Consider the following 13,348-nt stretch of genomic DNA (forward strand, 5'->3'; position numbering starts at 1 on the left):
TTTTTACTTTGGCTTTGTCAGAAATCATAATAGCCACTCCTGCCTTCTTTTTCTCATTTGACGCCCAAAAGATTTTGCTCAAGCCCTGAACCTTAAATTTGTGTATGTCCACCCGCCTCATATGTGTTTCTTGTAGACAACATATGGTAGGATTTTGGTTTCTTATCCACTCTGCTCTTTGCTTCTGTTTTATGGGCGAGTTCATCCCATTCACATTCAGAGTTATAATTGTCAGTTGTTCATTTGCTGACATTTTCGTATCCTCCCCTATTCCTATCCCTTCTTAAACTATTTCCTTTTAAACCAGTGGTTTGCTTTTAACTGGTATCCCTTATCCCCTCCCTTGATTAACTTCCCTTTCTACCCCCTCCCTTATTATTCCTCTCTTTTTATTTTTAAAGGCCTAATGAATTCCCTCCCCTTTCTTCTCCCCTCCCTTTTTTGACCTCCCCACTCCTCTCCTCCCCTTGTTTTATCCCTTCTGACTTTCTCAGTAGGGTTACATAGAGTTTTATATCCCAATGGATATAACTATTCTTCCCTCTCAGGGTTAATTACACTGAGAGTAAGGTGTAAATATTACCCCTTAATGTTCTCTTCCTCTCCTTCTTATAATAGTATTCTTCCCTTCTCCTTCTCATGCCCTCTTTGTGTGTAATAGAATATCCTGTTTTTCTTATTCCTTCAAGATTCTCTTAGTGTCCTCTACTATTCATCCCCCTTTTTTGCTTCCCACCCATATTATCTTAGACCATTTGGTATTCCAACCTCTCCCTATGAATAATTCTTCTAATTATTATAATAGTGAATGCTATAATGGTGAACAGAGTTCACTACAGAGAATTATACATAACATTTCCCCGCATAGGAGTATCAATAATTAGATCTTATTAAAGCCCTTAAAGAGGCAAATTTAAAGGAAATATGAGTTTTCTTACTTTCCCTTCTGTTTCTTATTTACCTTTTCATGTTTCTCTTGATTTTTGTGGTTGGATAGCGAACTTTCCATTGGATATTTTTTCTGTGCAAATGCTTGGAAATTTTCTATCTTGTTGAATGCCTAAACTTTCCCCTGGAAGAATATAGTCAGTTTTGATGTGTAGGTGATCCTTGGTTGTAAACCCAGTTCTTTTGCCTTTCTGAATATCATATTCCAAGCCTTGCAGTCTTTTAGTGTGGAGGCTGCCAGATCCTGTGTGATCCTGATTGGTGCTCCTTGATATCTGAATTGTCTCTTTCTGGCTTCTTGTAATATTTTTTCTTTTAGTTGGAAGCTTTTAAATTTGGCTATTATATTTCTTGGGGTTGTCTTCTCATTGTCTAGTATAGAAGGTGATCTATGGATCCTTTCAATGTCTATATTGCCCTCTTGTTGTAGAACTTCAGGGAAATTTTGCTGAATAATTTCTTTTAGTATGGAGTCCAAATTTCTATTAATTTCTGGTTTTTCAGGAAGACCAATGATTTTCAGGTTGTCTCTTCTAGCCCTGTTTTCTTGATCTATCAGTTTCTCATTGAGATATTTCATGTTTCCTTCTATTTTATCTGTCTTTTGACTTTGTTTTATTTGATCTTGCTGTCTTGATAGATCATTGGCTTCTACTTGCCCAATTCTTGTCTTTAGAGACTGGTTTTCTGCTATAAGCTTTTGATTTTCCTTTTCATTTTGGTCTGACCTGTTTTCCAGCTGTTTGATTTTGGTCTCCAATTTGCTTATTGATTCTTTTGATTTGGGGGCATCTTTTTCTAATTGCTCAATTCTAGCCTTTAGAGACTGGTTTTCCTTTTCACTCTGGTCATTTCTGGTCTTTGATTTACTTGCCTCACTTTCCAATTGTGAAATTCTGCCTTTTAAGATCTCTTCCATCTTTCTCATGATCTCAGATCTGAACTCTTCAAGACCTTGTGACCCATTTTCATTGTTTTGGGACGGTTTGGATTGTTTGTTCTCCTCTACTGTTTCCTCTGTTGTCTGGATTTTTTCTGTGTAAAAGTTGTCAAGTGTTAAAGGTTTTTTCTTCTTCATCTATCTCTTCTGGTTTTCCTGTTGATTCTGGCTTGCCATATTAAGCTGAGTTCCCTCTCAGCTTTATGCTCGTGCCCAGGATCTGTTTGTGGCTCTTTAGATATTCCTGAGGTCTCAGGTATAGTTGTTTTGGGAGAAGCCTCCTGGTGGTCTCCTTGCTCATTCTTCAGCCTGAAGCTCCTTTAACAGTCTCAGGGAGTTGCTTCCACAGTCAAGCACCTCTCTGCAGTGGGTCCCCACTCAAGGTCCGCTCCTGCACTCAGGATCAGCCCCTTCATCCACTCCCCAGTCCGGGCTTTAATCCGTGCCTCAGCCGGCGCCTGTATCAGCCCCTTTGCCTGCACCTGGGCTCAGGGTCTAGGCTCAGGGTCTGTGCTTAGAGCCTGCGAGTTCCTCAGCCTCCCCGGGTGGTGGGGTGGGGGGAGTGGGGAGGTGGTCCCAAGTCTTGCTGCTCCCAGGAACAAGCCCTCGTGAGCTGCCAATGACCCGATGGGTGCCCCAAACCTGCTCCAACTCTCGTGCTCCGGCTTTGACGTGGTAGATGGGGTGGGGTGGGGGAGGGGGTTGCTCCACTCGTGTTTTCGTGGGAGCTGTTTCACCCCTTTATAGCATGGAAATGCCCCGTTTCCACGTACCTCCGATGCTGCACCCTGTTGTGGGGTCCCTTCTTTCCTCTGGATTTGTTTTTATGTCTTCTTGAGGAGTCCTATATGTGTGGGTTAGGAGAGGTCAAGAAGTTGCTTTTTACTCTGCCCCCATCTTAACCCTATGCTTCTCTCTTTTTTTTTTAAACCCTTACCTTTCATCTGAGAATTAATACCTTGTTTTTTTTATTCTAAGGCATAAGAGTGGTAAAGGCTAGGCAATGGGAATTAAGTGACTTGCCCAGGGCCACACAGCTAGGAAGTGTCTGAGGCCAGATTTGAACTTAGGACCTCCCATCTCTAGGCCTGGCTCTCCAGTTGCCCTCCTTAGGATTATTTCCAAGGCAGCAAAGTGGTAAGGCCTGGGCAGTTAGGGTTAAATGACTTGCCCCAGGTCATACAGCTAGGTGTGTTTTGGCCAGATGAGATATAAACATATTAAAAAAAAACCAAACCTATCAATTGACCTTGCTTATACAGGAAAAATTTGGCATGAAAAAGTTTAGAAGATATAGTTACACTGCCTAGGGGGATGCTGGCTTTACCTTGACCACAGGAGGGAAGGATTACTTTTTGCTAAAGCACTCAGTTTTGAACCTGACCTGGAAGCTCAATCATAGCCGGTCAGCAGTCACAACTCTAATAGGAAAAGGAATTCACTTTTGTTGAGGTGTGAGGTTGACATCTCTAGCCTTTGCTTTCAAAGTGTGAATCAGAGCTTCATGCCCATCAAAGTATTGATATGGCTTCAAGTGGCCTAGTCCCATCTTTGATCAGCAGTTTATGGATCTAGCAGGATGGGGAAAATAATCGAGTTAGGTCTCAAATAATGAGAAAAGATTTAAGAGACATTAAAAAAATTAATTAGTTTAAGGAACATCAAAGGATCACACAGAAACATTTTCACTACAGTACGTCACATATGTATATTTTAAAAGTATGGGTTTTAATTTTCTAATTTTTTTAAGAGCATCAGAATTTGTATTTTGAAAAATGTAGTCATGATCCCAGTTGATAAATGGTCAAAGGATATGAACAGTCAGAGTTCTCAGATGAAGAAATTAAGACTATCTTTAGTCATAAGAATAAATGCTCTAAATCACAATTAAAGAAATGCAAATTAAAACAACCCTGAGGAATCACCTCATACCTATCTTACATTTGACAAAAAGGGAAAATGATAAATGTTGGAGGAGATGTGAGAAAAATTCAGACACTAAATACACACTGTTGGTGGAGCTGTGAACTAATATAGCCATTCTGGAGAGCATTTGGAACCTTGCTCAAAGGGCCATAAAACTACATGCCCTTTGACTCACTACTGTGTCTGTATCCCAAGAGATCAAAGAGATGGAAGAAGAATCTGCTTTTACAAAATTATTTATAGCAGCTTTTTTTTTGTGGTGGCAAAGAATTAAAAACTGAAATGATGTCTATCAATTGGGGAAAGGCTGAACAAGTTGTGGTATATGATTGTGATAGAGTACTTTTGTCACAAATGATGAAAAGGATGATTACAAAAAAACCTGGAAAGACTTGTGTGAAGTGATGCAAAGTGAACAGAACTAGGAGATTATTTCCTCCCTTCCCACCTTCCCTCTCATTTTCCTTCCCTTCCTTTCTTTTTCCCTCCCTCCCTTCCTTCCTCCCTCCTTTCCAATGAGTGTCCTGATCACACTTACTCTGTTTATTACTTTGACCTGCTCTGTTTATGACTTGGGCTACTTCGTCCCTCTTTAAGTAGACCAGTGGGTACCACAAGAGGTTACTTGATTAGCTTTAGTCCTACTGTAGCCCAGAATGCTTGGCATGACAAAAGTTTTTTTCCCCCATTAAACTAACATTTATTAAATGTTTATTATGAGTCAAGCACTGTGCTCAGTGCTTAGAATACAAATACAAGAAGTAGGGATTTTTTAATTAAAATTTTTTTCCATATCAAACCAAAACATAAACCCAAATAAAAAAGTGAAAAAATCCTATGCTTTCATCTGCTTTCAGACTCCAACAATTTTCTTTGGAGGTAGAATTCTTTGTTATAAGTCCCTTAGAATTGTCTTGGATCATTGTATTCCAATAATAGCTAAGTCTATCAAAGTTGATTGTTCCACAGTACAATGTTCTCCTGGTTGAAGATTGTTCCAGTTCGTATAGAATTCGTCCAGTTCATTATTCCTTTCAGCACAGTAGTATTCCATCACCATCGGATACCACAATTTGTTCAGATGTTCTCCAATAGATGGACACCCCTTCATTTTCCAATTTTTTGCCACCACAAAGAGCACTGCTATAAATATTTTTGTATAAGTATTGGAAAAAGAAGCTTTTGATTTATACATTTGGCTATGGTTTTTCCCCTTTATAGTAACATGATTTATCATTTTTTTATATAAATATATGATTTGGGGTTTTGGTTTTCAAAGATTACTCTGTTAGTAAAATGACTAATATGAAAATAGGTATCATGTGATAACACATTTGTAACTTTGTGGAATTGCTTGTGAGCTCTGGGAGTGGGAGGAAAGATGGGAGGGAGAGAAAATGAATCATGTAACCATGGAAAAATATTTTAAAATAAAAAATATACAATTTCCTTTTATTCAATTTTGTTGGATGGGAATAGGCTTGAAAAGATAATGAGTTCTAGTTGAGGATCTTCCTTTGGCTCGCATTTTCTTTGATGTCTGTGTTCAGATGGCATAAAGATATTCATTGTGGTTTGTATAAAGTTATTATCAGTAATATCATTATAAAGTCAGTAAACTCTTTATGTATTAAATTTTTTAGGACCAAAATTAATTTTTTTTACTAGATTTCATTAGTTTTTGGAGGCTATCTGATATTAGACTAATTTAGTCACAAAAATCCTAATATTTCAGAGTAGGAATGTCCACTAGAGCCTAACTAATCCAAATTCTGCTTGAACAAGAATCCTGCTTACAAACCTGCTTATACCTACCTCTAATTAGGAACAGGGAAAGGAGAAAGAGAGGTGGGTCTCTCTGTATTCAAGGCAGCCCCATTCCACTCTTGAGGAGTTCTAGTTATTAGGAAGTTTCTCTTTATACCACTCTTCAATCTGCCTCCTTTACCTTCTTTCAGTTACTTCTGGTTCTGCCCTCTTGAGCAAAGTAGCATGTTTATTATCTCTTCCCTAGTATAGCCAATCAAGTACTTAAAGACTGCTATCATTTCCCTTTAAAATTTTCTTAATCCAGGTTATTATAAGTTCAAAATTAAACATACTTCACTAAATTCAGCTGATTCTCATGTTGTATGATCTTATGGCCCCTCACTCTCCTAATAGCCTTCTTTTGGATGTTTTTCTGTTTATTAACATACTTCCTAAAACATGGTTCCTAGAAATGAGTGCAGTGTTCTATATTTGTGATGACCAGGGCAGAGTATAATAGAACCATCCATAAACCATTACTTAAAAAAATTCTCCTCATCCTATTTTGGTGATATCTACTTGCCACCTTAGTGTGTACTATTTTTTAAATAATAAAAATAATGCAAAGAAACTTTGAATTATTCTTAATATTTCTTTAAGCAGTTCTTTGGAAATTTAGATAATAATCCTCATTCTCTTTGTCCCTTACCTCCCAGAAAGTCTTCCTTGGAGTTGTCATCTATTCCCCGCCAAACTGCAGTGTCCTTCTTTGACTGTCAAAAAAATCTCACTTATCCTTTCAGGCTTAGTTCAGATTCTCGCTCTTTCTTAACTACCACATCCCACAATGATCCTTCTGTTTGTTGAACTCTGGTAGCATTTGCTTTTTAAATTAAATAAAAATTTAATCTGATCCTATTATTTTTTCATTGCTTTTAACATAAAAAAAAATCCTTGCCTTCTGTCTTAGAATCGATACTAAGTATCAGTTTCTAAGACTAAAACATAGCTCAGGCTGGGCAATTGGAGTTGAGTGACTTGCCCATTGTCACACAGCTAGGAAGTATCTGAGGCCACTCTTGAACCCAGGCCTTCCTGTCTTCAGCCCTGGCTCTCTATCCACGAGCCACCTTGCTGCTCCTTGCATTTAATTTTGCCCCATTTTTGTGGTTAGAGGTCTCAGCTATCAATATGTGAAAATTTTATATTTTTCATACTAGCTCAGTTTTAGAAGATAATCAGATTTAAAATTTTATCTTTTTGGTACTATTTGTTTTCAGAATTTTAATCTTCCAGTTATATTTTCAAACTGAGCTTTCTTTTCTTTAATTTTCCACCTTACTATTTTAATTCTAATATAGATACAACGAGGAATATGGAATTTCATGAAATACATGGCACAGGAAATGAGCCACCTTTACTTGTAATGATTGGGTACAGTGATGGAATGCAGATCTGGAGCATACCTGTGAGTACATGAAGTTTGTTTCATCTTAAAACTTTCCAGGAAGTTGATTTCTATAGCAGATCTAAACTTATTCTTGCTGTTTTGAAAATTATTCCTGTTTGCTCTATGCATATTAGTGTTCTAGGTACACTGGTTGGGTTGGATCTAAGGGAAGCTGGTAGAATTTGCTTAATTTAGAGCTTATAATAAAGGTTTATGTTAACATTGGACCATATTAGATTTTTGCAAGATAAGTAGTGTGAGGGATAAATGGCATATAATGTTTTTGTGTATATGTAGTGTAACAATTAAATTTAGGCTTTGATTCGATATGAGAGTTATAAAAGTGTTATAAAAGTTATAAAACTTTAAGTTCTTGATTTGATTAACTAAAAATAGACAAAGGGATAATTAATTCTATCTTCACAGTATGTTAAAGTAGGAAATTTTTCTGCTTTATTTCATTTGACACCCCTGTCAGCTTTATTATTTAATAATATTTTTTACCCTGTAAAAAGTAGGACGGACATTGGCAGAGTATTTTATATATTGTGGCTGTTGTGTGTGTGTGTGTGTGTGTGTGTGTGTGTGTGTGTGTGTGTGTGTGTGTGTGTGTGTGAATCAAGTTATAACTAGACCGAAAAGAATTTTAGAGAAGGTTAGTCATTTATAAATAAGGCATAACAATTTATTGTATAGACAGGAAACATTGTAAGTTGAAGAGAGGGATACTTTTGTATTGCCACTGCAGAGCAAAGACACTGCAAGAATTTATCTTATTTTAGGTTTTATTATTGTGCTTAGAGCAGTGTAAATTTAAATTCTGGTTCCCTAAGCCAAAATTTCCAAAAAAGCACCTAGATTCTTTATTAATTGCCAAATGAACCTCAAACAGAGAGCAACTCCATTTTGGAAGCACTTTATAATTCAAGGTCTGTGTGGGGCAGTATGTGTAGGCATAATTGCCTTTTAGATTATATTAGGGTGAGAGACTTTGGCAGTCCTTTTGAGAATTTTGCACTATATCACCATGTTCTCTGATGTTACCTAAACAGAATGTCATAAACCAGACCTTCAATTTAGGTGAGACCTTATTGAAACTAAAGTGCATAGATATTATACTGTTATACTAAACAATGCATAATGTAACCAGTTATCTACATGGATCACTTTACTTATTAAATATCTTATAACAGTTTGTGATTACTGTATCCTAATATGTGCATGTTGTATGTTACCATACTTACCAAATTTTCAGAATCTCCTCTTCCCATGTTGTCTATTGTCTCTCTTCTTTCTTCATACATCCTGGTAGTATTATATAGTGTTGAATGTCACTAAAGTGGAAATGTGCAATGTTACAATGACGCAGAATCTCACAGTTATGTGTCCATCATCTTTCTGTTCCTCTTCTATATATAGCATTCTTGTACAATGTCTCTGTTACCCTATCAGCATCTGGTCTGCTGTTTGCTACCTGACTCTGTTATGCTGTCATCTGTTTTTATACTCTTCTCCTTGAATGTCCTCTTCCACTGGAATTGTCCCCTCCTCAATGAACTTTCTGACTGCAGACTCTATTGACTTATAGAATCTCTCAGCTTTCTGCTATATAGCTATTTGCTAACTCTTCTTCTCCTCCTTCTTCTTCTGGAACTATTTCCCCTTCTTCTTCTTCCCTATGAACTAATTTAATTAGCTCTTTTATTACTGAAGGTGATGTTAAAGCTACTGTATAAGGAACATTCCAAGTTTTCTGTGTGGCAGATTTTTTAATAAAGTTTTTGATGATGGCTTTATGTTGTACAGTGAGTAATCCAGAGGGACCAGTCTTTTCTAAAACTTTCATGTCATGCAGCTCTTTCATCCTGTCTTGTAAAGCAACTGTATATGAAGCAATTTGTGTATTCCCTCCTAACATTGACACAAAAGCAGTCTTGCAAGTTTTAGCTTACAATGGTGGATGTCCATAGAGTAACTCATGTGGTAAGATATGCAAATCAACACGAGGTCTAGTTCTTAAATGAAACATTGCTGTTGGTAGAATTTCTGGCCATTTAAGGTGAGTATTGGTACAAAGTTTCCCCACCTTTGTCTTTATCTCTCTTTTCTGATGCTCAACTTGTCCTGAACTTTGTGTGGCACATGAAATTTAGATGTAATGCCTAGATTTTCATAAACCAGTTTTAAAATCTGGTGGTAAATGACTCCCTTTGTCCAAGTCTATTGTGAATGGAATCCCAAATCTTGAAATAGTCTCCCTTAGGAAGACCTTAACTACAAATGCTTATGTCTTTGTAGCATATGGAAATGCTTCTGGCCGTCTTGCCACCTTATCCACCAAAACTAAACAAAACTTGTATTTCCCTGCTTTTGCCATGTTAATGTAATCTATCTGCAAATTTTCAAAAGGGCTGTATGCCAAAGGTCTCCCACCTAAACCTTTCTTTCTGAATACACCCTGATTGAATCTTTGACAGATAGGATAGCTTGTACAGACTCTGTTTGCAATGGTGGTAATTCCTGGGGCAATTTATGATCTTTTGATTGTGTCAGTATTTGCCCGAGTACCAAAATTTCCTTTCTTATGGATAGCCTGGCATATATGATTGTAAAAATCATTTGGCAAGATTGGTTTTCCAGTGGATGTAACCCATACACCATCTTCCCCTCTAGCTCCAAACTTTTGTTTCCATATCTGAATTTAAGAGTTCAGATATGCTTTTTGGAGATCTGTTGACTTAATGATAGATTCATCACATAGAATGGAGCTTTTGTGCTGCATATTTTGCTGTAACATCTGCACAAAAATTTCCTTCTGACATTGGATCTCTACCAAAAGTGTTGCCTCAGCAATGTATCATTGCTATCTGCTTTGTTTTTTTGATAGCTACTAGTAAGTCTGTTATGATTTCTGCATCTGCTTCCTTCTAGATGTTACGAACCCCTGCTGTTTCCAGATCAAGTCTGTTGCATGCATATTGATAATGCATATCTAGAGTCTGTATAGATGTTAACTATCTTGCCCTCTGCTAGGGTACAAGCATGCTTCAGAGCTATTGCCCCTTGAGCATTTATGTTTTTGGGTAGTGAGGCATACTACAGAGTCTTAAACTCTGTGACTACTGCTGCCCCTGTGTAACGAATACCATTGTGCATTAATGATGATCCATCTGTGAAAAGCACAAGATCAAGATTGTCTATTGGAATATCTTTTAAATCCTGCCTTGGTTGCTTTATCAATTGAATCACTTCACAATCATGCAATGATTCCCTATTCATTGGTAAATCTGGTAGTAGTGTTACTGGATTTAACACATTACACCTTTTAATCTTTGTGCTTTCATTACCCAAAAGAATTATTTCATACTTAGAAATTTGCTGATCTGAAAATGCTTGAGTATGAAACTTTCTCATAAGTGCTTCAATTTGATGGGAACAATATACAGTCAGTGGACACCCCAATACTAAATCAGCAGACTTCTGGACTAACAATGCTGCTGTTGCTACCTTACGAAGACAAGGAGCTATCCCAGTTGCAATGGGATCTGAGAGCTATAGTATCCTATAGGACGATAATTTTTTCCCAGTCTTTTAATACTCCAGAAGCTATCTCTTTATATTCATTAATAAACAGTTGGAATGTTTTTGAATAGTCTGGCATCCCAAGGGCTGGAGCAGAAAGAATAGCCTCCTTAAGCTTTGTAATGGCTTGCAGATGTTCAGGCTTGAGTTTTAATGTTTCAGGTTCTGAGTTTCTGGTCATATCAATGAGACATTTCCTCAATTCACTGTATCCAAGTATCCATTGGTGACAGAGTCCCATTGTATCAAGTATTGTCCTGAGCTGCCTCTTTGTTTTTGGTGCACTCACCTTTTGGATATCTGCAAGTTGCTTTTTTTTTTTAAATTTTTAATCATTTATTAATATTCATTTTTAACGTGGTTACATAATTCATGCTCCTACTTTCCCCTTCCCCCCCCCCCCCCCGCAATCCCCCCAACAATGGCTGACACACATTTCCACTGGTTTTATCATGTGTCCTTGAGCAAGACCTATTTCCAAATTGTTGTTAGTTGCATTGGTGTGGTAATTTCGAGTCCACATCCCCAATCATGTCCTCCTCAGCCAATGTGTTCAAGCATTTGTTTTTCTTATATGTTTCCTCTCCTGTAGTCCTTCCTCTGAATGTGGGTAGCATTCTTTGCCATAAATCCTTCAGAACTGTCCTGTGTCATTGCATTGCTACTGGTACAGAAGTCCATTGCATTCGATTTTACCATAGTATATCAGTCTCTGTGTACAATGTTCTTCTGGCTCTGCTCCTTTCGCTCTGCATCAGTTCCTGGAGGTCATTCCAGTTCACCTGGAACTCGTCCAGTTTATTATTCCTTTTAGCACAATAGTATTCCATCACCAGCATATACCACAGTTTGTTCAGCCATTCCCCAATTGAAGGGCATACCCTCGTTTTCCAGTTCTTTGCCACGATAAAAAGTGCAGCTATAAATATTTTTGTACAAGTCTGTTTATCTATGATTTCTTTGGGGTACAAACCCAACAATGGTATGGCTGGATCAAACGGCAGGCATTCTTTTATAGCCCTTTGAGCATAGTTCCAATTTGCCAGCCACAATGGTTGGATCAGTTCACAGCTCCACCAGCAATGCATTAATGTCCCAATTTTGCCACATCCCCTCCAGCATTCATTACTCTCCCCTTCTCTAATTTTAGCCAATCTGCTAGTTGTGAGGTGATACCTCAGGGTTGTTTTGATTTGCATTTCTCTAATTATTAGAGATTTAGAACACTTTCTCATGTGCTTATTGATACTTTGATTTCTTTACCTGAAAATTGCCTATTCATGTCTCTTGCCCATTTATCAATTGAGGAATGGCTTGATTTTTTATATAATTGATTTAACTCCTTGTATATTTTAGTAATTAGACCCTTGTCAGAGTTTTTTGTTATAAAGATTTCCCATTTTGTTGTTTCCCTTCTGATTTTGTTTGCATTGTTTTTGTTTGTACAAAAGCTTTTTAGCTTAATATAATCAAAACCATTTAATTTTGTAATTTTCTCTAACTCTTGCTTGGTTTTAAAATCTTTCCTTTCCCAGAGATCTGACAAGTATACTATTCTGTGTTCACATAACTTATTTATAGTTTCCCTCTTTATATTCAAGTCATTCACCCATTCTGAATTTATCTTGGTGTAGGGTGTAAGATGTTGATCTAAACCTAATCTCTCCCATATTGTTTTCCAAATTTCCCAGCAGTTTTTGTCAAATAGTGGATTCGTGTCCCGAAAGTTGGGCTCTTTGGGTTTATCATACACTGTCTTGCTGACATCACTTACCCCAAGTCTATTCCACTGATCCTCCCTTCTGTCTCTTAGCCAGTAGCAGACCGTTTTGATGACTGCTGCTTTATAGTATAGTTTAATATCTGGTACTGCTAAGCCCCCTTCCTTCACATTTTTTTTCATTATTTCCCTTGATATTCTTGATCTTTTGTTATTCCAAATGAAATTTGTTATAGTTTTTCCTAATTCAGTAAAGAAGTTTTTTGGTAATTTGATATGTATGGCGCTAAATAGGTATATTAATTTGGGTAGGATGGTCATTTTTATTATGTTAGCTTGTCCTACCCTTGAACAATTAATGGCTTTCCAATTGTTGAGATCCAGTTTTATTTTTTTGGAAAGTGTTTTCCAGTTTTATTTTTTTAGAAAGTGTTTTCCAGTTTTATTTTTTTGGAAAGTGTTTTGTAGTTGTTCTTGTATAATTGCTGTGTTTGTTTTGGTAGATAGATTCCCAAGTATTTTATATTGTCTAGGGTGATTTTAAATGGTGTTTCTCTTTCTACCTCTTGCTGCTCTAGTGTGTTGGAAATGTATAGGAATGCTGATGATTTATGTGCATTTATTTGTATCCTGCAACTTTGCTAAAGTTGTTGATTATTTCTACCAGCTTCTTAGTTGATTCTCTAGGATTTTTTAAGTAGACCATCATATCATCTGCAAAGAGTGATAGCTTAGTCTCCTCATTGCCTATTTTGATACCTTCAATTTTTTTTTTCTCTCTAATTGCTACTGCTAGTGTTTCTAGTACTATGTTGAATAGAGGTGATAATGGGCATCCTTGTTTCACTCCTGATCTTATTGGGAAGGCTTCTAATTTATCCCCATTGCATATAATGCTTGTTGATGGTTTTAGGTATATACTGTTTATTATTTTTAGGAAAGTTCCTTCTATTCCTGTACTTTTCAGTGTTTTCAATAGGAATGGATGCTGTATTTTGTCAAAGGCTTTTTTCAGCATCTATTGAGATAATCA

The 13,348-nt window shown here is 36.9% G+C and overlaps 1 protein-coding gene across 1 annotated transcript in view; it reads left to right on the forward strand.

Annotated features, from left to right (window-relative positions):
* Nucleotides 1–13,348, forward strand: part of BCAS3 (BCAS3 microtubule associated cell migration factor) — an 881,625-nt gene that overhangs the window by 22,074 nt on the left and 846,203 nt on the right. The window contains exon 4 of the mRNA XM_044671669.1: nucleotides 6,925–7,031. Within this exon, the coding sequence (XP_044527604.1) occupies nucleotides 6,925–7,031 (107 nt within the window). The remainder of the gene's footprint in view (nucleotides 1–6,924; nucleotides 7,032–13,348) is intronic.

The sequence above is a fragment of the Gracilinanus agilis genome, chromosome 4 (genome assembly GCF_016433145.1).
Source record: "Gracilinanus agilis isolate LMUSP501 chromosome 4, AgileGrace, whole genome shotgun sequence".
Lineage (NCBI taxonomy): Eukaryota > Metazoa > Chordata > Mammalia > Didelphimorphia > Didelphidae > Gracilinanus > Gracilinanus agilis.